This window comes from Leptosomus discolor, chromosome 20 (genome assembly GCF_034619465.1).
Source record: "Leptosomus discolor isolate bLepDis1 chromosome 20, bLepDis1.hap2, whole genome shotgun sequence".
In the NCBI taxonomy this organism is placed as follows: Eukaryota; Metazoa; Chordata; class Aves; order Leptosomiformes; family Leptosomidae; genus Leptosomus; species Leptosomus discolor.
In genome coordinates, this window is record NC_141410.1 from 2,391,212 (window position 1) to 2,417,096 (window position 25,885).

Below are 25,885 nucleotides of genomic sequence, written 5' to 3' on the forward strand. Positions count from 1 at the left end.
TGATGAAGTAATTTCAGGAGAACGTCAAGAGCGCGGATCTGGCCTGCAGAGAGGACTGGGGCAGTGGGGGAACCGGCTGGAGATGGAACGGCATGGAGCCAGCACAGACCTAAGCACCGGCAAAGGAACGCTGAAACGCAGAAGAAACAGGTCCGAAACGCTGGACGGCCATTCCCGACTCATCCCACAACAGCAAGACCGTGCAGTGACACTGGGTGCCGCCTCAGCGGTTTTCACGGGAGCGCTACTTGCTGCACGCATCAGCTCACCCTGAGCCAGAGAACGCGGGCGTCCTCCTGGGTCTCCATGCCGGGCCTCTGCACCCGCCTCCGAACCCAAACCCACCAGCGCCTCTTTCTCCCGGCTGATTTTAAAGGGTCTGGACAAGTAACTGACTCAGCTGGCTGAAGCTGGGCAAGGCAGATGCCCTCCTTGTCTCCAGGCAGCTGAGAGGCAGCAGGCTGCAGAAAGGCAGTTCCTAAAACCTGGCTGGGAAGTCAGCGAGGTGGCACCGGCCTCGTCCCTAGAAGGGAAAAGCTGCCGGTCTCAAGCTGGATCTTGGCCAGAGATCATGTGCTCCAAGCAGAAATGATGAACAAGCCTGGGCCTGAGGACAGCCCTATAGGGGACCCCACCCATCAGCACGGGTCTGCCCATCTGCAAGAAAGCCTGGGAACAAGGTCGTCCCTCTCTTCAAAAGCCTATCGACGCCACCAGAAGTACCAGGGAAACGAAAGAACAATTACATCCCCTGTTGTCACTTCATCAAGCAGGAGGAGCTCCCCAGAGTCTGGAGTGCCACAGATCTGAAAGACTCTGTTATGGAAGCGGGGACAAAGTGTCTTCGTGGGCAATTCCAGACCTCTCTGGAAATCATCGAATGGAAGGCCAAAAACGGTGGGGATTTGCTGGCGCTTCACTGAGCTGAGTCAGCTCTCTACAGACTCAAAGGACTGCGAAACTAAGTCAAGAGAAAAGGAAAGGAGCAGAGCAGCCCAGAGGCTGATTGCACTGGCGGCCTGCGAAGACACACTTACCCCATTTCTGTTTCACTGCTCTACATTTCCCCACACTGGGAGATCACAACCGGCAGCTTGGGTTTGTTGTTTGGACCCGTCGGCACATTCTGAGGACAGACAAACGTATAGCGTTAAACCTCATAAAAGCTTGGCAAATCCCGCGAGTGACAGGTACTCCAAGACCGGCTGAGAGAGAGATGCCTACAGCATCAGGAACCGGGAAATCCAGACACAGCTCCGAGTCACACAGAAGCACCATCACGCATTTGGGCAACGGACCCAGCCATAAGCTGCTGCACTCTCTCTGCGGGCAGAGGTTTGGGATACAGACCAGACCCCGATCCCTCCAAGGGGAGGGAAGGCACAGAGCTAAAGCCAGAGAGCTCCTCCTGAGATACAGCAGGCATCACGTCGCTTGAGGCTGCTCTGGCCTAAAGCTTGAAAGTTACTAATTACAGCTGCAACACGCGAAGCAAACTTGCCTTTGTACGGCCTTTGCGGAAGCCAAACACCAGACAGTCCCACAGCAACCCTCATTCTGAACCTCTCCTTCTGCTGGACTCAGCTGCTCCTTTCTGAGTCTCTTACTTATTTCCCTCAACTCGCCCCTCGCTGCAGTGACGCACAAGGCAGGCACACCGCAACCCTGCCATCGGTGCTCCTGGCAAAGAGGGTCAGCAACACGTGCATCACACCGCGCCGTACCCTTCCTTGCACGGGACCTTTTCTCAACACCGGACGGGGGTCAGCTCTGTGCTCGCCCCGCTTCCCAGACCGAGGGTGGAGGCCCTTGCGCACATTAGCCAGGCGCGGGCCAGGGAGTTAAGTTTCGCCCGTCTCGATCTCACCGCTGTTTGTTACATCTCCTCATCTCCTCAGACACCCAGTCACGACGCTGGAAGCCCTTCAGGAGATGACTTTCATTTTTCTTATCAAACACGCTGATCACGGATCAGCAGAACTGATCATTCAGCATCCACGGAATAATCCCGGGCAACGGCACAGAAGTGATCTGCTTCACACCCTCGTCTGGGTTGCTGACGGAACAGCTTTTCTATTCAGCTTCCCCAACAAATGCAAAGCGTCGCAAATAAAGCCACAGGAACACAATCCCCGCTCAAAGACCAACCAGCAACCACGACAGCACAGCATTTCTAAAGTCAATCTATAGGACAGCGTTTGCCTCAACGCCTTTCCTGCCATTTTATAACAACGACAACCGGTAACACCAGTTATCAACGCTGCTGTTCCCTGGTACCCTCTAAACAGACAGCGGCAGAGAACAGAACCACCCTTGTCAATCCTCTGTACCACTTGCCCAAGGGGACGTTCGCGGAGAAATAGGCAAATTCAACTTACTTCCATTTTTCTCATGACCAACAGCCCATCGACGATTTTACCTAGAATGAGAAAATTCTTCCATCTCAATACGGCCGGACTTACCTTTGCTCCCCGCCACTCATCACAGGTACATGCACTTTTGGTCCCGCTGGAAAGTCTGGTGCAGTGTAAAGCTACTGGCCACGTCAGGGCTGGCTTCCGAGCTCTAAACGGGCAAAGGAAACGATCCCTCTTAAAATGTGCTCCACAAGCGAGGGGCGAAGAACAAGCAGTCCCCGGCTGTTTCTTCGAGCAGCTGCGCCACAGGCAGTGTCCCTCAGCCGGGACGCCAGGCCGCCGCTGCCGGTACTCACCGAACACGACGGGTTTCCCATCCAACCAGTCACATTTGGAGCACGTAACGAAAAACTGACAGCCGTTGGTACTGGGACCACTGTTTGCCTGGGGGGAGAATGGCAAAATACCAACAGTGTACAATCAAAGACTTGCCAAAACCGAAGGCAGACGCGCCTCACGTAGGAAAAAGCTGTTGCTCTAGACCCAGCCTAGCTTCTTTTTAGCTTGTGGCTACACAAACCACGGGCAGCAGATACGCATCCGCAGGAGAGCACCCCGGGCTGGGACGCGGCACGCCACCCAGTCTGGTCATGCCGCTCTCACCAACTTCCCACCGTACTTCTACGCAGGCACGTTCAGCACAAGATCGCGCTGAAATCTGGGCTCTAGGGCACGCTCCTGAAAAAAGGCCAAACTTTTTGGTGGCGAGTCCTTCCTGGCTGCAGTATTGTCCCGGGGAAAACTGAAGAGACAGAAACCAGGGCAGAAAAAAAAAAGCAGCTTTCTGCTAGTTGGAAGGTTTCCTCAGGACAAACCAACCCAAACGTGTCTGTTCTGACGACCAGGATGAGAAAGGCAACGATCCCAGCGGCACAGGGCTCACGGAACAGCGCGATGCGGACGGCAAATTGAATTCACACCTGAGCGCAGCACCCGGAGCGTGCGCGCTCTGCTAAGAACACGGCTCTGCCACGCTTAAGTCCATTCCCATTTTTCAAAGCTCTTTGGACACCCAGGAGATACTAAAGCCCGTTTCTGGGCCGGCAAGTGAACTGGGCACGTTTTGCAGCTGCAGGGCTGCACGGGACACAGTCCCGTGGCATTTTTACTTATCGCTAGCCAGCTGCGGAAGGACCCAGCTGGGAGGGACCACGGCTTGGCCCGGCAGAGCGACTCCGGAGCCACGCCGCTTTCACACAAAGCTGCCGAGACCAGCGCGGGATCCCTCGTCCCACGCCACGGCACACTGCTCGCTTAGCTGTGTCGTGACACCTCTTTCTGGGCCGTGCTTGGAACGGGAGGAGTAACTAATGCACATGGCGAATGCTCTAAGCAAGTGCTTTAAGGGCAGGGCAGCTGAAAGAGCTGGGCGAGAAGCAGCTGCGGACAGGAACGCTGCAGCACCGGCTCCGCTTGCTGTCTGTGGCCAAAGTCAGGGTACTGTTCCTACCAGGCAACGGGCAACGCTTGCAGTTTTTCCTACAGCGTGGAACAGGAAGCCTATGTTAGCAAAGGCACCCTGGGAACGCTGCTACGGCTTCGGAACGCCCCACCTCTTTGCCTCCCCCTTGCTGAGGTCAGTGCTCGGTAACAGCATCGGGGAGGAAGAAAACCCCACCGCTTGCCACCCTACACAAACCGCAAGAGCCACCAAGCTCTTCTCAAAGCTCATCGAGCAAAGCCTGCCCCAGCCCTCCAACGGGGGAAAAGAAAGGATGCTGCAGGATCATCATCGGGACTTCGCTGTTCCTCCACGCATTAACCCACGAGCAGCCTTCTGACGAGCACTCACACAGCCGGTCTTTCAGCCCTTGGGTCCAGCGGTGGAGATGTCTGTTGCCTGGCAAATACCCGATACACCCAGGAAAAGGGCACAGAGAAAGTACCTAAAGCTTTTCCGTCTTACAACGGCAGTGTTTTCTACTCACCATAGAGAGCAGCCCAGGAGCAGAGTGTTTCAGCTTGAAGTTTTCGTCGGCAAAAGGACCCCTGTATATACTGGCTACTCCGGTGCCGTCTCCCTGGGTGACAGAGGTGCCCCGTCAGCCTCAGCGCTTGTTCTGAGCCAGCGCTACCCAACGGTTCAGTTTATTAAAACACAAATTTAAAAGCCCCACGCAAAAGGACAGGGCTCAACTCTGCCCCAAATGGATGCTCCCCTGCCCTCCATACGCACCAGGAGCCAACACATTCAATGTCTGGTGCAAGCCCTAATGCTTGAGCAGCTCCAGGGGGAGGAATAAAGCCCGCGGGGGCATCGCAGCAGCATCGCAATTAGCGACCACCTAAAGTCTGCTGCGGCTGAGCCGCCCGCCGTGCGGTCACTCCCCTCAGTGACTTTCAGACAACCAAGTTTTAGGAAGTTTGGATTAAAAAAGCTTCATCACGCCCCCTCACGTTTTGAAACACTTCCAGAAATGAAATCATTTTACTGGGTCCTAGGACAGCCAAGAGACCCCGCGGTCCTCCAGCCTTCCCCACACACTCTGCTTCTCCCCAACTCAGAGCACGACCACCACTGCCGGCACAAACTCTGTCCTCTTTTGGCACAATTCACTGACAAAATTGCACAGAAACGATCTCTTGCACCACATGCTTCTCGGTTCTCTACTTAAGGTCTCTCTCCGCAAAGCAAACTCGCAGGGTTTCTTGTTCGGGGGGACAGGAGAAGGCGGGGAAGGACAACAGGGTAAAAAAAAAAAAATCTTTGCCAATTTGAAAAGCCTCGAGCTGTACTGCCACGGGGCTTTTTAGAGAGGAACTCTTTGGGGGAGGAGAGGGTATGTGCACACAAGACTCACGATTCCTTTCCAAGTACATTACAGCCTGCTGCAGTGAGATGGCAGCAAAGCTACAAGGAAACCTCCAGTGACTACTGGGTACCTCAAAAGAGAGCCAACAGATCCCCCAAATCAGCACGCACCCTTGGAAACAGTGCCTATTACACCACGCAGGAGAAGCCCCAAAGGAATACAGAGGTACATACGTTTACAAAGTCACCTCCTTGGATCATGAAATCCTTTATTACCCTAAACAAGGAAAAGAATACTTAGTTCTCAGCAGACAAATGCCTCAAGAAGAATACTACGTGGTAAAAAGGAGTTTGGCCTCGCAGCAGCACCACGGAAGTTATCAGGGCCTACGAACGCTACAGTCTCAGGTCTACCACAAATATTAACTACTGGTTGCTATCAGGTGATTTGGGAGCCACTGCTCTTCGACCAGGGACAGCGATTAGGTGACAGATGCCAGAAAATGATCTCTGACCTGGCCCACCAGGAACGGGGGATCCCTCCCAGTGACCCCAGCGTACACGTCTGACAGCGCCCCCAAATCCCCCACAGCTACAGAAGGACAATTAGCTGCCACCCACAAAGGCCTCCCAGACCAGTAACGCCTTGAAGGCGCGTCTCAAAACCCCAGCTGGCTCAGGCTGCTATTTAGGTGCCTGAACAAAAGCAGGGGAATTACCTGTGGAAAGTGCTTCCTTTATAACCCACAGGGACACCATCTTTCCTGCAAGGAAATAAACAGGAACATCACTGCGACTCACTGGACAGCCCACGCAAAACCCTCCCAGGGATCCGGAGCCCCAAAGGGCTGCCCTGTACCTCAGCAGCTGCCTTGATACACAACCAAGCGCTGCAGCCTGGCTCTCAGCTGGTGCTCTCGGAGGCACAGGGAAACCTCCGGTGGGCCCTGCACATGAACTGACGTCGTTCCCTACAACCTCCACACCATCACCTTGACGGGATCCCGCGGCAAGCTGCAGCACGGGCGGCTGCGAGTTGCAGACAGGCCGTTCTAGAGCGACCTGAGCACGAACACAGTCATGCCCAAATGGCAAAGTCTGCCACCTCCGCGACTCACCGACGAGCCCGGCACAACTTCATCCCAGCAGGTTTCTCTCCCTCTTTCCTTTTGTACTGGGACAGTGAGAGAAAATCCCAAGTGACCCTTCTTCCTACTTGCCCAGCCCTCTTTCTCGCAGTAGCCTACTTAAAAAGACCCACTAGAACCCACTCACCTGAATTCCCCCGTACAAAACTGCCTGGAAAACAAAAAAGAGAGCAGAGCGTGAGGCACATCCGTCGGCCCGTGGCAAAATAACCGGGCGGCGAGGAGAGCCCTACCGTGACCTTAAGGCAGCCCCCTTCATAGATGCACCGGGCCTATCGGAAGCTCCACCGAGGGAGCAGAGAGGGACCGGAGGCCTTCACCTTCCAGCCAGACGGGCTCCCCCGGGGATCAGCATGCTGCACCGTCACATCTCTCTGGCAACGCAGAGAGGAGCAAAGCAGGTGCAGCAGTTCGCGGGGGCAGGCAGTCGCTCTGCCACCAGAGACGTTCCTGCACCGAAAACCCTTCGCAGGCCGGCTCCAGGCTGAGCCGCAGGAACGCCGGCCGCTCCTCACCTGAAGTTCTCCGCCGTTTTGGGGACAACGTCGGCGAACAGCTCCATCTTCATGCGGCCGACCTCCTGGGCAAGACGGCGGCCACATGAGCCTTCTGGGCCCCACTCGCACCCACCGGCCTCCCCACCGCTGCACCCAGGCAACTCCCGCCAAGTCAGCCTCCTGCTGCAACCCCAGCCCTGCAAGCCCCCTCCCGATGCAGCCCTGCACCTCCACACCCCTCCCCCGCAGCACTGCCCCAAGCCCCTGCCCACGCGCCCCTGCAACCCCACAGCCCCCGCTGAACCCCGACGCGCCCCTCCAACCACTTGCGCCCCTCACAGCCCCACGACGGACCCTGCGACCGCCCCCTCCCAGCGCACCCCCACCCTTGCGCTCCTACACTCCCAACGAGACCCAACAGCCCCCCCCGCACCCCGGCCAACCCCCTCCCGCACCACCAACAAAAAGACCCCGCCCTGCACCCCTGGCCGCTCCCCTCCCCTCCCCAACAAGCCCCCCCGCCCTCCCGCTGCACCCCCGCAACACCCCACCGCACCCCCGCCGGCCCCTCCCGCTGCACCCGCGGCCCCCGGCCCCGCCGCGCGGCTCCCGAGAGCCCCAGGGGCCGGGGCCGGGGCCGGGGCCGGGGCCGGGGCCGGGGCCGGGGCCGGGGCCGGGGCGGCGGCGCCCTCGCCCACCTGCCCGCCGATGGCGACATCGAAGAAGACCACGGGGTTGTTGGGGTTGGACGCCAGCACCGCCATCGCGGCCGCCTCTCCCGGCAGCGGCCGCGGCAGCGGGAGGCGGGGCGCGCACGCGCCTTCCCTCGGCTGCCCTCCCTGCCTGCCGGCGGGCAGCGGCGGGGGCTGGCGGCCCCGCAGCCGGGGCTCTGTGGCCCCGGCCCGCCCCGGAGTCGACCCGCCAGGCCGGGCGGCGCCGGGAGGGTGCCAGGGGCCTGCGGAGGGCTTGAGGAGATTGGCGTTCCCCTGGGCTTTGTCCCTCGTGGGCAGCTCTCGGCTCCCTTCTTGGCAGGGCCGGGCTGCTGCCCTCTGGCCCTTGGCGCCGGCCCCGCCGGGGGAGACCCCAGCCTGCTGCCTCCAGGATGGCTCCTGCCCCCGGGGCTTTCCTGGGCAGCTTGGCAGGGCCGGGCTTCAGCAGGGGGCAGGGCCTGGCCTTCAAGCACGTCTCCTCCTGCCTTAGTGCGGGCCTGCTGCAGCGCAGAGGGTAGACAGGCCAGCTCCAGTGCCCCACGGGAGACTTCAGGGAGCGCTGGCGAGCGGCACTGCTGCGGCCATCACCAGATTGAGGATTTGGGGCTACTGCTTAGCGACCCCCTTGCTCTTCCCACCTTGCCTTGAAGAGCAAGAATTCTAATTGGCGAATAGCAGTAGGAGAGACTAATGATTATGCTGGGAAAGTAAGTCTCAAAGGGAATAAATGATCAAATACGAAATACAATCTCTATTGCCAATGCTGCTAGCACGCCCCTGTAAAGTCCCAGACCGAAGGTCTTCATTAACCAATGCTCTGTTCGTGGTTAGAAACAAGGACAGTCTGTTGTAGTCCAAGATGTCTGCCAGACAGGATTTATTACGGTACCCGCTGTGTGTAATCCTTGAATCATGACCAAAGCAGCTGCGAGCCCCTGGAGACCCAGCAGGAGCATCGACACCGTTCGAGGCCGTCTGCCCCCAAGCCCAACGGGACGCAGCGGAAACGAAGGAAGAGCGACAGCAGGGAACTGCAGCCTCCGGCAGCCTTCAGCAGAGGTGGCTCCAGGGCAGCAGCCAGGGGGTTGTGGGTGCTCCAGAAGGAAGCCCGAGCGGTCCGGGCTGTCCCAAACGGCACGTCATGGTGACCGGGTTGCCCCGACAGGTACACGGAGGAGTCGTGAAAGGCACAGCAAAGGAGACGGGGTGCAGGAGAAAGTGCAGCAAGGGAGATGGGGTGCAGGAGAAAGCACACGGCGGGGCCTGGAGATGCAGCCAAAGGCACAGCAAGGAGTTGTGGGAGCCCGAAAGGCACACCGCGGGGCCTTGGGCTGCTCAGAAAGGCGTCCTTAGGGGCTTTATCGTCCTGAATGGCAGTGCAATTGCCGTGGAGATCACTGAAATTCACACCTGGGGGGCTGGGGCACCCTGAAAAGCACAGCCGCGGGCGGCAGGAGCAGCTAAAGGCTAAGTGAGACGTGCAGGGGAAGCCCAAAAAGCCGAGCAAGGGTCTCGGAGCAGCCCAAAATATACCCTGGGGGCCTGGGGTAGCCCTCTGGCAGACAGACAGAAGGCTCTATGGTGTACCAAAGGGCACACCCACACACCCAGGGGTTTTGGGCGCACTGAAAGGCACGTTGAGGGGCGCGGGGAGACCCAGCATCACACCCAGGGGTGCAGCGTGTGCCCAAATCCATGCGCAGGGGGGCTGGGCACACCAGTCGCTTCCCCTTGGCCCCGTGGGCTGTGTGTGTGCAGAGAGGCTCTGAGCGTGCGGGCCCCTCTGCCCCGCCCAGCCCCCAGAGCCTTATGATGTCACTCAGCCGTTCATGACGTCAGCGCACAGGTCCACTAGACCTGGGGCGCTGGCACAGTCCCTGCACACACCGTACCTGCTGGTGCTGCTGGTGCTGTGCCAGTGGCTCTGGCGGTGCTGGTGCTGCCAGTGCAGCCAGTGCTGTTGCTGCTGGTGGAGCTGGTGGAAGCGGTGCTGCCGGTGCCGGCGGTGCTGGTGCTGGTGTCACTGGTGGAGCTGGTGCTGGCGGTGGAGCTCAGCCCGTAGGCAGCTGCCCGTGCCCTGCCGATCCTCGGGGCTCGGCTCCGCCGCTCGCAGCCGGCCCCCGGCAGCGCCCGCTGAGTCCTGCCGGCCCCTGCTGCCCGGGGAGAGGGGAGGCGAGGCCGTGCAGTGCCCGTTCCCACGGGGCCATGAAGAGCATCTGGCGGTTCCTGCGGCGCAGGACGGCGCAGGTGGTGCCCGAGCCCTCCGGGAGCCGTCGTGCCGATGAGCTCCGGCCGCACGGCCGGGACCAGCTGCACCCTGCGGCCGCCACCATCGACTGCGCCCCGTTGCGGCCGGTGCAGGAGCCCGACACCGGCCGCTGGGGCAAGGAGTCTGCCCTCCGTAAGGCGCCACCAGACCAAGAAGCCGTCGAGGAGAGCAACAGCTCTGGGGGGGCGGTACGTAAACCCAAACATTTTAAATTGCCGTCCTCCTCGTAGGACGGCGCTACACGCCAGCGTGAAATCAGACCTTTCCTCGAGTCATGTCCGATGCAGAGTTGTTGACAACTCTTTTCTAAGCTGACGTCAAGCTGGTGGGAGTCCTGGTTCTCGGAAATGCTGCCCCTCTCCCCTCTTCTGAGCTGCTTTCCTAAGTTCTGCCAATCTGTGCTCTTTATCTCTGAACAGACAGGGTCGGGTTCATCCCCTTCCCACCCGAGCCCTGGAAGCCGTCAGCCGTCAGATATCGTTGATGCAGAAGTGCTTCAAATAATTGTCCGATTGCTCAGCGTGCGTGAGCACATGTCTCTGGTGCAAGAAACCAACCAGAGCTTGTCTCAGCAGCTGAGCAGAGCTGAAAGAGAAGTGGAAGAACTGAGAAAAGCCCTCTCGGAAAAGACATCGGCTTTACACGTAACACAAAGAGAATTACTTCAGGTCCAGAATCAAGCAAAGGAGCAGCATGCTGTACTCCTTGAGACAGACCAGGAGACGAAAGACACCATCGAGGAGGCAGAAGAGCTGCAGGAGGAACTGGCCAAGCTGAGAAGTGAAAACCTTTTCCTCCGTCGGCAGCTGGGAGAGGCGCAGGAGACCGCCCAAGCACAAGCGGTGAGTGATGCCTTAGGAAGCGAGGCCGTCAGAGTAGAAGAAGGGGTGAGGTGAGCACTGCCCCCTTTTGATGGAATTGCAAAGGTTTTGGCAAGCCCTGAGACGCGCTTAGACATCTGTATGTACGCGTATGCACTGACTGGCTTTACCCCGCTTCCTACTTAAACGCCCTTAAGATTCCTAAAATATTTCAGAAAAAGGTCTGTTATTTGTGGGAGCATACCCAAGATAATAGAAGCCAAATCTGATGGCTCCACTCTTGTCTCTAAAACTCGGGGTCTCTGAAAATACTGGCAGTAGGGCTGGCAGGCCAGGAAGCCCAGACCACCTTCTTGCCGAGGAGATGTGCTGCAGTTTGCTACCTGGTAAATGGCAAAAGCTTGTGTTTTCCGTGGCATCACTTCTGCCGTGTTCTTGCACTAATCAGTGGGTTGGGTTCTGAAGTGTGCAGGATCAAATGAGGTGCAGAAAAGGATTATTATTGCTAATTCCTGATAAAGTGTCTGGTAGCCATTGGAGAGGTTGTGCTTCTCATGGGCTTTGACACCAAGACGTGCAGAAGTGCTTTGAGTAGAAGCATGGAAACCTTTTGTTCCTGTGACTCAGACAGGGAGGGATCAAAGGGATCCGTATCAGATCCTGGCCTATACATTCAGAAGGTTTTTAATCCATGTCCAAATTCAGTCCGAGATTTCAAAGCTGCAGCAAAAGCTAAAGGATTCAGAACACCAACTCCTGCTGGCAGAGGCCCATGTTTCAGAGAAGAAACTCCTGGAGGGGGAATTGAAGGGGACCCGAGCAAATGAAGCTTGTGCGCAGCAAGAACTTCACGAGGAGCGGCTGAACAGGTACCCAGAGCTGGGGAAGGGCTGTGCTGGGTGCGGAGGGGAGGCGTGTGCCAGCAAATGCTGCTGAGCCAGCCTGCAGCTCCCTGCTGCAGCTCCACGGCTGGCCCTAGGCGGGCTCAAGGAGTCAGGGCAGCACGGGTTTTACCTCCTTTGTGTCCTTTGGACCTGCCAGTGTCCCTGGCAGAGCTCCCCACATCCCCTCTGTGTCAGATTTGAAAGAGCTTTGGAGGCTTCAGCTGCCTCAGAAGGTGCGTGGCCTCTCCTGCCAGCCCAGTGATTTGGTTTACCCTCCAGCTGCCGGCAGGGCCCTTTCTTGTGCCGCTGGCATTGAGGATCCCGGACACAGCACGCACCTTTCACGTGCCACTGGGAGGTGGGGACAGCCAGGACGTCCTGATTTCTTTCTGCCCTCGCTGTTGCCCAGGGCAGGTGCAGAGCAGCGTGGTGTTGGGTTTAGATCCCAGCCAGCCTTAAATTCACGGAGGCAGGCCTCCACGTCAGTGTCTCACTGTCAGCCCAACGTGCTTTTAGGAAGCCCCTGGAGCAGCAGGTGGAGGAGCTGCAGCAGCAGCTCCAGCATTTGGGGGACGGAGACGTCGCTGGCCAAGACCCAGACGGAGCTGCCAGCCAAGACCGACTGGAGCGAGGTGAGCTGCCGCACAGACGGGTCCTCCTCAGCCGGGGAGATGCCGTGCTGGCGGCTGACTCCGTTTCTAAAGACTGTGTTTAAAGACTGAAGCTAATGGGACGGAGGAGTGACATTTTCAAACTCTGTCGGGGCCCACGGTGGGATTTAGAGATCAGCTTGGTGCCCAGGCTTTTTGGAAGCGTGTCTTCACACAAGAGGTGATGAGCCGTAGAGGACCGCTGCTGCCCAGGACTGCGTGACTCACGTCCCAGGCTATGGGGCAGGAGGGAGCTCGAGCTGTTTCTCTGCTGGTGTAGCCGGGATCCCCACGATCCGTGCCAGATGGGCAAGGGAAGGCAGAGGGGCTCTGCAGCTCCGCTCCCTGCCTGCTGGAGACCCAGCCCAGTGGACTCGGTGACGGCCTGCGGGTGCCATGGAGGGTGACGGACAGTCTGAGGAGGCTCGGGGGTAGATGAGGGCCGCCAGCTCCTTGGCTGGAGGAGGAGGAGTATCCCAGACTTGGTCCAAGCGAAAGGCACCGACTGTCGCCCTGCGCTGCCTCACAGAGAGGCTGGGAGGAGCGTTGGGGCCGTGCGGGTGGCGGAGGCTCAGATGGAGTTTGCAGGATGACTCAGGAGAGGAACTTTGTTTTGTTTTCAGCTCCCCATCACGAGAACCACCAGGCTCTCTCAGCACCCTGCAGGCCACGCGAGACGTGAAGCCTGAAGGAGAAGCCGCAAGCCAAGACTCATCCTCAGGCTTGTCCCCCTCGCAAGCTTCTGAGATTGGGTACTTGAACGTAGCTTTGCCCGGAGAGACCACAGCCTCCAGCTGCAGGAGAGCCAGAGCATCAGCACTCGTTTGTAAATATAGGAGTGTTTTTAACAGTGGCGTGTTTTGGAGAGCATTACTGTCTGTGAATTGTTCAAGGAAGAGTCCTCTACTACCAGCCTACATTTGGACAGTACAGAATTGTTTGGATTACCAAGTGCAATGCCTGTTACCTAGTAGTCAGAGCGGGGAAATATTTGAAAGCTGGGTTAAAACAGGTCGGTCGTTTGACTGCTTGTTGCTTTTATCTTAGGAGAGCAAAAGTTTTCCAAAACTGAAATTTCAATTACATGTGCTTTACCAGAAGTTCTTTCTTTTTACATCTGACCGCTTGGAGGAATTACAGGGGATGGATGTTAACCTGACAGAAGATTCTACAGTGATTCCCTTTTCTAATCACCCTGATGGCGCAGCTGCACGGGGAAAGAGGTTTGTGAAATCTTGGCTTTTGGGCTCTTGGGGCAATCGCCAAATCAGCTGACCTGGCGATTTCTGTCATATAGTTCAACCACAGGATTCGACAGCTTTTTTGCAACTCGCCCAAGCGTCAGGGTGTGCGTGTGTCACCCCAGATCCCCCCGGAGGCTGGCATTTGTAGATAAACTCCGTAAAATGGAAGAGGGGTGGAAGGGGGTGAAGCCACCGGATCTCCCCCTGAACCCCAGTTCCTTGTCCAGTCCAAAATTACAAGCTTTGGAAACGAAACTGGGAGAAGTTGCCTTCCAGCACGTGCCCACTTTTCTGCGCTCCCCTCGATCTGTACTCGGACCCGGTCGTTCCCCTTTGCTCCTGCTCTTCCCCCTTCCACTTTGCTTCGTGCAAGCCTGCGGAGGGGAGCGGGAGGTACCCGAGCACTGAGGGAGGGGACGAGAACGTGCGGAGAAGGAAGATGGGGGGCAAAAGGAGGGGCTCCGAGCGCAAGGATGACGGGTCCAGGGGCCAGAAGGGAGATGGAGGGGGCGAGGGAAATGGAATAGGCGCAGCAGCAAGGAGGGGACCTGGACATCCAGAGGAGCAAAGAGGGGAGATCCTGAACGCTCGCTAAGAGTGACGGAGGGGCCTCAAGGCCCCTTCCCCAGCCGGGGGCAATCCCAACCACAGCCCTGGAGCCACGGGGCAGAGCGGCCGCGCGGGCGGCCCCCGCCTGCGGCCCCGCTCCCAGGGCTGGGTGCAGCCCCGGCGCTCCCGGCTGCCGGGAGAGAAGCGGGAGTCAGCAGGCGGGAGCCCGGCAGCGTTAATCCCCGCGGCGGGGCGGGGCGGGGCGGGGCGGGGCGGGGCGGGGAGGCCGGGGGGGGGGACGTGGCGGAGCTGCCTCAGACACGTCCTGAGTGCAGTTAAAGCATCGCCATCAGCCCCCGGAGAACGGCGGCGGGGGGGGGGCTGCGCTGGCGGGGAGCGGACGGGCCCAAGCGCCCCGCTTGGCGCTTGAAGCCGGGTGGGGGACCGGGTCTAACCCCCCGCCCCAGGGGGCGGGCAGCGCGCAGAGGTCCCGAGCCCCGTGCCAGCCCTCGCGGGGAGGAGGGCAAAGGGTCTGCGCTTTGCCCACGGCAGTTTGGGACCTGGCTGAGGTGCCCCTCGGCCCCTCCACGCTGCAGATGCAGGGCCCAGGCTCGGCTCCCTCTGCCTGCGCTTGCGCTGCGCCCCCAGGAGCTCCTTTGCTTTCACCTGCCCGGGCAGTTCCTCCCAGAAAGAAATGCCTCCTGCTGGAGCCGTTTCGGAGCCAGGCTGCAGCCCCGGGCCAGAGGGCTCTTCGCAGCCTTGTCTTTAATGAGCCTTTTCCTCAGCATCCCATCCTTCCTGCCCAGGGGAGCTTCTCTGCCAGAGGGAGGGGGAGAGACTGGGGGGCAGCTGCCCTCCCTTCCCCTGAGCCCTTCTCTAAGGATCACCTTTCATTTCACCTCCTCTTTGCCTCCATCCCCTACGTCTTCACCTTACGTGGGCTCAGAGAGATCCAAGAGCTCTGCTGAATTCCCCAGGGCCAAGGTCCGGAGGAAACCCAGCCTTCTTGTCCACCAAGTCACTTTCCTCGGGCACTTGAAAAATGGGCTTGCCGGTCACAGATTCCTAGCCCTGCCCTTGCCTACGTCACTCCTCCCTCAGAAGAGGAGACAAACCTCACTCACCGGCAACCACCAAGAAGGTATCTGGGAGCTGACCCATCACTCCACCACCTTTCCGACCAAGGCGTATCCCCTCGGCATCAGCCCTTGCAACATCACCCCCAAAGGACTGCCCATTCCCCCATCCTAGCGTGAAAACTGGAAGCCAGGGACCCAGCTTCCCACGTTACACCACGGCCAGGGGGGGACTGGGGCCAAGGTCAGCCCATCGCAAGAACCGATGGGGGGGTATGGCCATAGGCCTTGTCAAGCTATCTTGGTCACTTACGGTTCCAGGAGATCTCCAAGTCGGCTAACGAAGGAAAGAGCTTTCCAACAGTCATACAGTCCCGCAAGGGATCTGCATCGGGACCGTGACCTTGAAACCAGAAGGATATCAAAACTGGACGATGCTCAGGAAGTCCAGAGAAAAACAAGCCTTAAAATACAATGGCAAATAGGGAATCCACCATGCAAGGGACCCTAGGGGAGGAAATTGTGGAGACACCTTCAAATCTCGGTGATGAAGCCTGCGAGGATGTTCATTTGGGGAAGCTCTGTGACCCCTGCTACGCGGGAAGCGAGACTAGCTGATCGCAGTGACAGAAACACATGCATCAGGCTGAGAAAGAGCTGCTGCCCCTGAAGCGTGGAGGCAAACTCTCTAACTCGCAGAGAGTTCCAAAGCAGGTCTGTTTAGCACGGCGCTGGGTGCAAGGGGGGTCGCTCCTCCTAGCTGGCACACGGGTCACATTCTACAACTCTATGTATTACCTCAAAACATGCATATTCATGAGCGTCTGCAATTAGTTCCGAGAATAGCTGGGGATATTATAATTGTTTCTCAGAAAGTATTATAACACGTTTCCTCCTCTTGGCGCGCGCGTGCTGTCATCTGGTGGTCGTCCTTTGGGGACTTTCGGAGGAAGGCTCAGAGTCTTCTTCATCGTGTACTTTCTCATCCAAGCTCTTCCTACTGTCTCAAACATTTCAAGGCTGCTTCTGCTCCCTTATCCTGTGCTGGGTCTAGCTAGCTAATTGCTGCTCACTACTAAGCTATGCTAAATTCACTCTTTACTCCCCAGATCAAGCCTGGAGCCAGCAATACGCTGCTTTCCCTCAGGAAAAAGTACAGTGAATTTGGGTACCCGCCTCAGCAGTGCAAACCTCAGCACTGCAGCTGGCAGGCAGAGCTCCCCCGAGCCGCCTGCAGCCAAGCTCCTGCCTCAGCAGCCCCCCAGGGAAGGGCCATCTGGACACATTTCCCGAGCAGCACCGGCAGCCCAGCCTCTCTCTTTTTGGTCACCTCTATTTCACAGCTGTCACCAGCTTCCAGTTTGCTCCTCGCTCTTGGGAATCTTTAACCCTCCTCCCACAGGAGAGACCCCTCTGGAAAGCGTTCTCGGGGCTGCAGAGGAAAGGGACGGTGTGCTTTGTGTTTCTTTCATCACCTGGGATTCTGCAGGTACAAGCAGGCGAGATGCCTCGGGCTGGACAGAAGTGAGCACGAGTGACTTCAGGAGCTGTGCAGCCCCAGGAATGGAGACCTGGAAATCCCGACAGCCGGAGCCTGCTTCAAGGACTTCAAACAGCCCCGAGACAACAGAGCACACCAAAGCCCGCCTGCAGGATCTGTCCTCCAGCACATCAGCGCTTGCCACCTCGCGCTGGGTAACGCCCAAGCAAAGGGCGCGGCCCGCACCTCCCCAAGACAGCCCCACACAACACACTCCTGCTGCCCGAGGAGCGGCGGGACGTCCCCGGGCGGTATGAAGCGCCTGCAGGTGACAGAACAGGCTTTGTCCCAGCTCCCTTACGTTTTCATCTGCCGGATGAGGAAACTCACGCCGTAGCCCAGCCCCCCCGAGGGGCGCTTGCGTGTCCCCCAGCAGGTAGGTCAGCTTGCAACCCAATTCTGGAAGGAGAAAGTCAGTTTTTCCACCGACCGGCAGCCTCAGCTGCGCCCTCGGTAACCGTGCAGGATAAGGAGGCCCAATTTCTGCTCCTAGAGCATAAGCATTCTTGGCTTCCCAGCCCAAAGCCCTGCCCTAACACCCACGTCGCACCCAGGTAAATTCCTCTAACGCCCGTGCCACACGACAGCCCGACGGCCTGGTGCCGCCACGCGCCAGGGGAGGTTTTACAAACGCTTGTTTACAACACGACTCGCCCCAGAGCCCAGCAAACTCACGGGGATGGAGCCTGCGCCGCGCCAATTCCTTGTGCTTCAGCAAGGCTGCGTGTAGAAAGGCTCTGGCTGTTCCCAAGACGCCAAGAACCTCTCTGCCAGGCAGCCCGACTTACCTGCCCAGTAAAGGAGCTGCTGTAGCACGGCACTGCCGTGCTCTGCCATGCTCCCTTCACCCCTTCTTGCCCATTTCGCAATCGCCCAGCAGCAGGGCCCCGCACCACCACGCCCAGTAGAAGCTCCCTGCTGAACCAGCTAGGGACAACACACGTTGCTGAAGACTCTGCAGTCCCCCTCACCTGAAGAAGAATCTCTTCCCGAGCACGTCAACTGATGCGCTCTGCAGGCATATTTAACAAAATTCTTTATTTACATTTCAAACTGTGAGAAAACCCAAAAAAGGTAAGATGCCAATGATGAAGTAATTTCAGGAGAACGTCAAGAGCGCGGATCTGGCCTGCAGAGAGGACTGGGGCAGTGGGGGAACCGGCTGGAGATGGAACGGCATGGAGCCAGCACAGGCCTAAGCACCGGCAAAGGAACGCTGAAACGCAGAAGAAACAGGTCCGAAACGCTGGACGGCCATTCCCGACTCATCCCACAACAGCAAGACCGTGCAGTGACACTGGGTGCCGCCTCAGCGGTTTTCACGGGAGCGCTACTTGCTGCACGCATCAGCTCACCCTGAGCCAGAGAACGCGGGCGTCCTCCTGGGTCTCCATGCCGGGCCTCTGCACCCGCCTCCGAACCCAAACCCACCAGCACCTCTTTCTCCCGGCTGATTTTAAAGGGTCTGGACAAGTAACTGACTCAGCTGGCTGAAGCTGGGCAAGGCAGATGCCCTCCTTGTCTCCAGGCAGCTGAGAGGCAGCAGGCTGCAGAAAGGCAGTTCCTAAAACCTGGCTGGGAAGTCAGCGAGGTGGCACCGGCCTCGTCCCTAGAAGGGAAAAGCTGCCGGTCTCAAGCTGGATCTTGGCCAGAGATCATGTGCTCCAAGCAGAAATGATGAACAAGCCTGGGCCTGAGGACAGCCCTATAGGGGACCCCACCCATCAGCACGGGTCTGCCCATCTGCAAGAAAGCCTGGGAACAAGGTCGTCCCTCTCTTCAAAAGCCTATCGACGCCACCAGAAGTACCAGGGAAACGAAAGAACAATTACATCCCCTGTTGTCACTTCATCAAGCAGGAGGAGCTCCCCAGAGTCTGGAGTGCCACAGATCTGAAAGACTCTGTTATGGAAGCGGGGACAAAGTGTCTTCGTGGGCAATTCCAGACCTCTCTGGAAATCATCGAATGGAAGGCCAAAAACGGTGGGGATTTGCTGGCGCTTCACTGAGCTGAGTCAGCTCTCTACAGACTCAAAGGACTGCGAAACTAAGTCAAGAGAAAAGGAAAGGAGCAGAGCAGCCCAGAGGCTGATTGCACTGGCGGCCTGCAAAGACACACTTACCCCATTTCTGTTTCACTGCTCTACATTTCCCCACACTGGGAGATCACAACCGGCAGCTTGGGTTTGTTGTTTGGACCCGTCGGCACATTCTGAGGACAGACAAACGTATAGCGTTAAACCTCATAAAAGCTCGGCAAATCCCGCGAGTGACAGGTACTCCAAGACCGGCTGAGAGAGAGATGCCTACAGCATCAGGAACCGGGAAATCCAGACACAGCTCCGAGTCACACAGAAGCACCATCACGCATTTGGGCAACGGACCCAGCCATAAGCTGCTGCACTCTCTCTGCGGGCAGAGGTTTGGGATACAGACCAGACCCCGATCCCTCCAAGGGGAGGGAAGGCACAGAGCTAAAGCCAGAGAGCTCCTCCTGAGATACAGCAGGCATCACGTCGCTTGAGGCTGCTCTGGCCTAAAGCTTGAAAGTTACTAATTACAGCTGCAACACGCGAAGCAAACTTGCCTTTGTACGGCCTTTGCGGAATCCAAACACCAGACAGTCCCACAGCAACCCTCATTCTGAACCTCTCCTTCTGCTGGACTCAGCTGCTCCTTTCTGAGTCTCTTACTTATTTCCCTCAACTCGCCCCTCGCTGCAGTGACGCACAAGGCAGGCACACCGCAACCCTGCCATCGGTGCTCCTGGCAAAGAGGGTCAGCAACACGTGCATCACACCGCGCCGTACCCTTCCTTGCACGGGACCTTTTCTCAACACCGGACGGGGGTCAGCTCTGTGCTCGCCCCGCTTCCCAGACCGAGGGTGGAGGCCCTTGCGCACATTAGCCAGGCGCGGGCCAGGGAGTTAAGTTTCGCCCGTCTCGATCTCACCGCTGTTTGTTACATCTCCTCATCTACTCAGACACCCAGTCACGACGCTGGAAGCCCTTCAGGAGATGACTTTCATTTTTCTTATCAAACACGCTGATCACGGATCAGCAGAACTGATCATTCAGCATCCACGGAATAATCCCGGGCAACGGCACAGAAGTGATCTGCTTCACACCCTCGTCTGGGTTGCTGATGGAACAGCTTTTCAATTCAGCTTCCCCAACAAATGCAAAGCGTCGCAAATAAAGCCACAGGAACACAATCCCCGCTCAAAGACCAACCAGCAACCACGACAGCACAGCATTTCTAAAGTCAATCTATAGGACAGCATTTGCCTCAAGGCCTTTCCTGCCATTTTATAACAACGACAACCGGTAACACCAGTTATCAACGCTGCTGTTCCCTGGTACCCTCTAAACAGACAGCGGCAGAGAACAGAACCACCCTTGTCAATCCTCTGTACCACTTGCCCAAGGGGACGTTCGCGGAGAAATAGGCAAATTCAACTTACTTCCATTTTTCTCATGACCAACAGCCCATCGACGATTTTACCTAGAATGAGAAAATTCTTCCATCTCAATACGGCCGGACTTACCTTTGCTCCCCGCCACTCATCACAGGTACATGCACTTTTGGTCCCGCTGGAAAGTCTGGTGCAGTGTAAAGCTACTGGCCACGTCAGAGCTGACTTCCGAGCTCTAAACGGGCAAAGGAAACGATCCCTCTTAAAACGTGCTCCACAAGCGAGGGGCGAAGAACAAGCAGTCCCCGGCTGTTTCTTCGAGCAGCTGCGCCACAGGCAGTGTCCCTCAGCCGGGACGCCAGGCCGCCGCTGCCGGTACTCACCGAACACGACGGGTTTCCCATCCAACCAGTCACATTTGGAGCACGTAACGAAAAACTGACAGCCGTTGGTACTGGGACCACTGTTTGCCTGGGGGGAGAATGGCAAAATACCAACAGTGTACAATCAAAGACTTGCCAAAACCGAAGGCAGACGCGCCTCACGTAGGAAAAAGCTGTTGCTCTAGACCCAGCCTAGCTTCTTTTTAGCTTGTGGCTACACAAACCACGGGCAGCAGATACGCATCCGCAGGAGAGCACCCCGGGCTGGGACGCGGCACGCCACCCAGTCTGGTCATGCCGCTCTCACCAACTTCCCACCGTACTTCTACGCAGGCACGTTCAGCACAAGATCGCGCTGAAATCTGGGCTCTAGGGCACGCTCCTGAAAAAAGGCCAAACTTTTTGGTGGCGAGTCCTTCCTGGCTGCAGTATTGTCCCGGGGAAAACTGAAGAGACAGAAACCAGGGCAGAAAAAAAAAAGCAGCTTTCTGCTAGTTGGAAGGTTTCCTCAGGACAAACCAACCCAAACGTGTCTGTTCTGACGACCAGGATGAGAAAGGCAACGATCCCAGCGGCACAGGGCTCACGGAACAGCGCGATGCGGACGGCAAATTGAATTCACACCTGAGCGCAGCACCCGGAGCGTGCGCGCTCTGCTAAGAACACGGCTCTGCCACGCTTAAGTCCATTCCCATTTTCAAAGCTCTTTGGACACCCAGGAGATACTAAAGCCCGTTTCTGGGCCGGCAAGTGAACTGGGCACGTTTTGCAGCTGCAGGGCTGCACGGGACACAGTCCCGTGGCATTTTTACTTATCGCTAGCCAGCTGCGGAAGGACCCAGCTGGGAGGGACCACGGCTTGGCCCGGCAGAGCGACTCCGGAGCCACGCCGCTTTCACACAAAGCTGCCGAGACCAGCGCGGGATCCCTCGTCCCACGCCACGGCACACTGCTCGCTTAGCTGTGTCGTGACACCTCTTTCTGGGCCGTGCTTGGAACGGGAGGAGTAACTAATGCACATGGCGAATGCTCTAAGCAAGTGCTTTAAGGGCAGGGCAGCTGAAAGAGCTGGGCGAGAAGCAGCTGCGGACAGGAACGCTGCAGCACCGGCTCCGCTTGCTGTCTGTGGCCAAAGTCAGGGTACTGTTCCTACCAGGCAACGGGCAACGCTTGCAGTTTTTCCTACAGCGTGGAACAGGAAGCCTATGTTAGCAAAGGCACCCTGGGAACGCTGCTACGGCTTCGGAACGCCCCACCTCTTTGCCTCCCCCTTGCTGAGGTCAGTGCTCGGTAACAGCATCGGGGAGGAAGAAAACCCCACCGCTTGCCACCCTACACAAACCGCAAGAGCCACCAAGCTCTTCTCAAAGCTCATCGAGCAAAGCCTGCCCCAGCCCTCCAACGGGGGAAAAGAAAGGATGCTGCAGGATCATCATCGGGACTTCGCTGTTCCTCCACGCATTAACCCACGAGCAGCCTTCTGACGAGCACTCACACAGCCGGTCTTTCAGCCCTTGGGTCCAGCGGTGGAGATGTCTGTTGCCTGGCAAATACCCGATACACCCAGGAAAAGGGCACAGAGAAAGTACCTAAAGCTTTTCCGTCTTACAACGGCAGTGTTTTCTACTCATCATAGAGAGCAGCCCAGGAGCAGAGTGTTTCAGCTTGAAGTTTTCGTCGGCAAAAGGACCCCTGTATATACTGGCTACTCCGGTGCCGTCTCCCTGGGTGACAGAGGTGCCCCGTCAGCCTCAGCGCTTGTTCTGAGCCAGCGCTACCCAACGGTTCAGTTTATTAAAACACAAATTTAAAAGCCCCACGCAAAAGGACAGGGCTCAACTCTGCCCCAAATGGATGCTCCCCTGCCCTCCATACGCACCAGGAGCCAACACATTCAATGTCTGGTGCAAGCCCTAATGCTTGAGCAGCTCCAGGGGGAGGAATAAAGCCCGCGGGGGCATCGCAGCAGCATCGCAATTAGCGACCACCTAAAGTCTGCTGCGGCTGAGCCGCCCGCCGTGCGGTCACTCCCCTCAGCGACTTTCAGACAACCAAGTTTTAGGAAGTTTGGATTAAAAAAGCTTCATCACGCCCCCTCACGTTTTGAAACGCTTCCAGAAATGAAATCATTTTACTGGGTCCTAGGACAGCCAAGAGACCCCGCGGACCTCCAGCCTTCCCCACACACTCTGCTTCTCCCCAACTCAGAGCACGACCACCACTGCCGGCACAAACTCTGTCCTCTTTTGGCACAATTCATTGACAAAAAGTTCGTTTGCACGGAAACGATCTCTTGCACCACATGCTTCTCGGTTCTCTACTTAAGGTCACTCTCCGCAAAGCAAATACAAACTCGCAGGGTTTCTTGTTCGGGGGGACAGGAGAAGGCGGGGAAGGACAACAGGGTAAAAAAAAAAAATCTTTGCCAATTTGAAAAGCCTCGAGCTGTACTGCCACGGGGCTTTTTAGAGAGGAACTCTTTGGGGGAGGAGAGGGTATGTGCACACAAGACTCACGATTCCTTTCCAAGTACATTACAGCCTGCTGCAGTGAGATGGCAGCAAAGCTACAAGGAAACCTCCAGTGACTACTGGGGACCTCAAAAGAGAGCCAACAGATCCCCCAAATCAGCACGCACCCTTGGAAACAGTGCCTATTACACCACGCAGGAGAAGCCCCAAAGGAATACAGAGGTACATACGTTTACAAAGTCACCTCCTTGGATCATGAAATCCTTTATTACCCTAAACAAGGAAAAGAATACTTAGTTCTCAGCAGACAAATGCCTCAAGAAGAATACTACGTGGTAAAAAGGAGTTTGGCCTCGCAGCAGCACCACGGAAGTTATCAGGGCCTACGAACGCTACAGTCTCAAGTCTACCACAAATATTAACTACTGGTTGCTATCAGGTGATTTGGGAGCCACTGCTCTTCGACCAGGGACAGCGATTAGGTGACAGATGCCAGAAAACGATCTCTGACCTGGCCCACCAGGAACGGGGGATCCCTCCCAGTGACCCCAGCGTACACGTCTGACAGCGCCCCCAAAGCCCCCACAGCTACAGAAGGACAATTAGCTGCCACCCACAAAGGCCTCCCAGACCAGTAACGCCTTGAAGGCGCGTCTCAAAACCCCAGCTGGCTCAGGCTGCTATTTAGGTGCCTGAACAAAAGCAGGGGAATTACCTGTGGAAAGTGCTTCCTTTATAACCCACAGGGACACCATCTTTCCTGCAAGGAAATAAACAGGAACATCACTGCGACTCACTGGACAGCCCACGCAAAACCCTCCCAGGGATCCGGAGCCCCAAAGGGCTGCCCTGTACCTCAGCAGCTGCCTTGATACACAACCAAGCGCTGCAGCCTGGCTCTCAGCTGGTGCTCTCGGAGGCACAGGGAAACCTCCGGTGGGCCCTGCACATGAACTGACGTCGTTCCCTACAACCTCCACACCATCACCTTGACGGGATCCCGCGGCAAGCTGCAGCACGGGCGGCTGCGAGTTGCAGACAGGCCGTTCTAGAGCGACCTGAGCACGAACACAGTCATGCCCAAATGGCAAAGTCTGCCACCTCCGCGACTCACCGACGAGCCCGGCACAACTTCATCCCAGCAGGTTTCTCTCACTCTTTCCTTTTGTACTGGGACAGTGAGAGAAAATCCCAAGTGACCCTTCTTCCTACTTGCCCAGCCCTCTTTCTCGCAGTAGCCTACTTAAAAAGACCCACTAGAACCCACTCACCTGAATTCCCCCGTACAAAACTGCCTGGAAAACAAAAAAAAGAGAGCAGAGCGTGAGGCACATCCGTCGGCCCGTGGCAAAATAACCGGGCGGCGAGGAGAGCCCTACCGTGACCTTAAGGCAGCCCCCTTCATAGATGCACCGGGCCTATCGGAAGCTCCACCGAGGGAGCAGAGAGGGACCGGAGGCCTTCACCTTCCAGCCAGACGGGCTCCCCCGGGGATCAGCATGCTGCACCGTCACATCTCTCTGGCAACGCAGAGAGGAGCAAAGCAGGTGCAGCAGTTCGCGGGGGCAGGCAGTCGCTCTGCCACCAGAGACGTTCCTGCACCGAAAACCCTTCGCAGGCCGGCTCCAGGCTGAGCCACAGGAACGCCGGCCGCTCCTCACCTGAAGTTCTCCGCCGTTTTGGGGACAACGTCGGCGAACAGCTCCATCTTCATGCGGCCGACCTCCTGGGCAAGACGGCGGCCACATGAGCCTTCTGGGCCCCACTCGCACCCACCGGCCTCCCCACCGCTGCACCCAGGCAACTCCCGCCAAGTCAGCCTCCTGCTGCAACCCCAGCCCTGCAAGCCCCCTCCCGATGCAGCCCTGCACCTCCACACCCCTCCCCCGCAGCACTGCCCCAAGCCCCTGCCCACGCGCCCCTGCAACCCCACAGCCCCCGCTGAACCCCGACGCGCCCCTCCAACCACTTGCGCCCCTCACAGCCCCACGACGGACCCTGCGACCGCCCCCTCCCAGCGCACCCCCACCCTTGCGCTCCTACACTCCCCACGAGACCCAACAGCCCCCCCCGCACCCCGGCCAACCCCCTCCCGCACCACCAACAAAAAGACCCCGCCCTGCACCCCTGGCCGCTCCCCTCCCCTCCCCAACAAGCCGCCCCCCGCCCTCCCGCTGCACCCCCGCAACACCCCACCGCACCCCCGCCGGCCCCTCCCGCTGCACCCGCGGCCCCCGGCCCCGCCGCGCGGCTCCCGAGAGCCCCAGGGGCCGGGGCTGGGGCCGGGGCCGGGGCCGGGGCCGGGGCCGGGGCGGCGGCGCCCTCGCCCACCTGCCCGCCGATGGCGACATCGAAGAAGACCACGGGGTTGTTGGGGTTGGACGCCAGCACCGCCATCGCGGCCGCCTCTCCCGGCAGCGGCCGCGGCAGCGGGAGGCGGGGCGCGCACGCGCCTTCCCTCGGCTGCCCTCCCTGCCTGCCGGCGGGCAGCGGCGGGGGCTGGCGGCCCCGCAGCCGGGGCTCTGTGGCCCCGGCCCGCCCCGGAGTCGACCCGCCAGGCCGGGCGGCGCCGGGAGGGTGCCAGGGGCCTGCGGAGGGCTTGAGGAGATTGGCGTTCCCCTGGGCTTTGTCCCTCGTGGGCAGCTCTCGGCTCCCTTCTTGGCAGGGCCGGGCTGCTGCCCTCTGGCCCTTGGCGCCGGCCCCGCCGGGGGAGACCCCAGCCTGCTGCCTCCAGGATGGCTCCTGCCCCCGGGGCTTTCCTGGGCAGCTTGGCAGGGCCGGGCTTCAGCAGGGGGCAGGGCCTGGCCTTCAAGCACGTCTCCTCCTGCCTTAGTGCGGGCCTGCTGCAGCGCAGAGGGTAGACAGGCCAGCTCCAGTGCCCCACGGGAGACTTCAGGGAGCGCTGGCGAGCGGCACTGCTGCGGCCATCACCAGATTGAGGATTTGGGGCTACTGCTTAGCGACCCCCTTGCTCTTCCCACCTTGCCTTGAAGAGCAAGAATTCTAATTGGCGAATAGCAGTAGGAGAGACGAATGATTATGCTGGGAAAGTAAGTCT

The 25,885-nt window shown here is 58.3% G+C and overlaps 2 protein-coding genes across 4 annotated transcripts; both read right to left on the reverse strand.

Annotated features, from left to right (window-relative positions):
- Nucleotides 1–1,039: 1,039 nt before the first annotated feature.
- LOC147414031 (peptidyl-prolyl cis-trans isomerase H-like) lies at nt 1,040–7,578 on the reverse strand. 2 transcript variants are annotated; one of them, XM_086476121.1, is made up of 9 exons: nt 7,513–7,578; nt 6,833–6,897; nt 6,445–6,468; nt 5,889–5,933; nt 5,404–5,446; nt 4,346–4,438; nt 2,714–2,801; nt 2,379–2,419; nt 1,040–1,126 (listed from the first exon to the last, which is right to left on the reverse strand). In XM_086476121.1, exons 1-9 carry the CDS (start codon nt 7,576–7,578, stop codon nt 1,058–1,060), a joined length of 534 nt encoding a protein of 177 aa, XP_086332247.1. In that variant the 3' UTR covers nt 1,040–1,057. The 2 variants fall into 2 exon arrangements, with proteins under 2 accessions (XP_086332247.1, XP_086332248.1); XM_086476122.1 differs by lacking the exons at nt 5,889–5,933; nt 6,445–6,468.
- An 11,108-nt stretch (nt 7,579–18,686) lies between these two features.
- LOC147414032 (peptidyl-prolyl cis-trans isomerase H-like) lies at nt 18,687–25,224 on the reverse strand. Of its 2 annotated transcripts, XM_086476081.1 has the most exons (9): nt 25,159–25,224; nt 24,489–24,553; nt 24,099–24,122; nt 23,543–23,587; nt 23,058–23,100; nt 21,989–22,080; nt 20,357–20,445; nt 20,022–20,062; nt 18,687–18,769 (listed from the first exon to the last, which is right to left on the reverse strand). In XM_086476081.1, exons 1-9 carry the CDS (start codon nt 25,222–25,224, stop codon nt 18,701–18,703), a joined length of 534 nt encoding a protein of 177 aa, XP_086332207.1. In that variant the 3' UTR covers nt 18,687–18,700. The 2 variants fall into 2 exon arrangements, with proteins under 2 accessions (XP_086332207.1, XP_086332208.1); XM_086476082.1 differs by lacking the exons at nt 23,543–23,587; nt 24,099–24,122.
- Nucleotides 25,225–25,885: the final 661 nt, after the last annotated feature.

Bases quoted from the DNA above. Each gene is read 5' to 3' on its own strand.
- LOC147414032 (XM_086476081.1), bottom strand. From the start codon at position 25,224: ATGGCGGTGCTGGCGTCCAACCCCAACAACCCCGTGGTCTTCTTCGAT. The intron at 23,588-24,098 runs GTGAGTGGGTTC...ATTTCCTTGCAG, and splicing joins TTTTGTACGGGGGAATTCAG to GAAAGATGGTGTCCCTGTGG. The intron at 18,770-20,021 runs GTAAGTTGAATT...GTCTGTCCTCAG, and splicing joins TGGTCATGAGAAAAATGGAA to AATGTGCCGACGGGTCCAAA.
- LOC147414031 (XM_086476121.1), bottom strand. From the start codon at position 7,578: ATGGCGGTGCTGGCGTCCAACCCCAACAACCCCGTGGTCTTCTTCGAT. The intron at 4,439-5,403 runs GTATGTACCTCT...TCTGTCACCCAG, and splicing joins AAGGAGGTGACTTTGTAAAC to GGAGACGGCACCGGAGTAGC. The intron at 1,127-2,378 runs GTAAGTTGAATT...GTCTGTCCTCAG, and splicing joins TGGTCATGAGAAAAATGGAA to AATGTGCCGACGGGTCCAAA.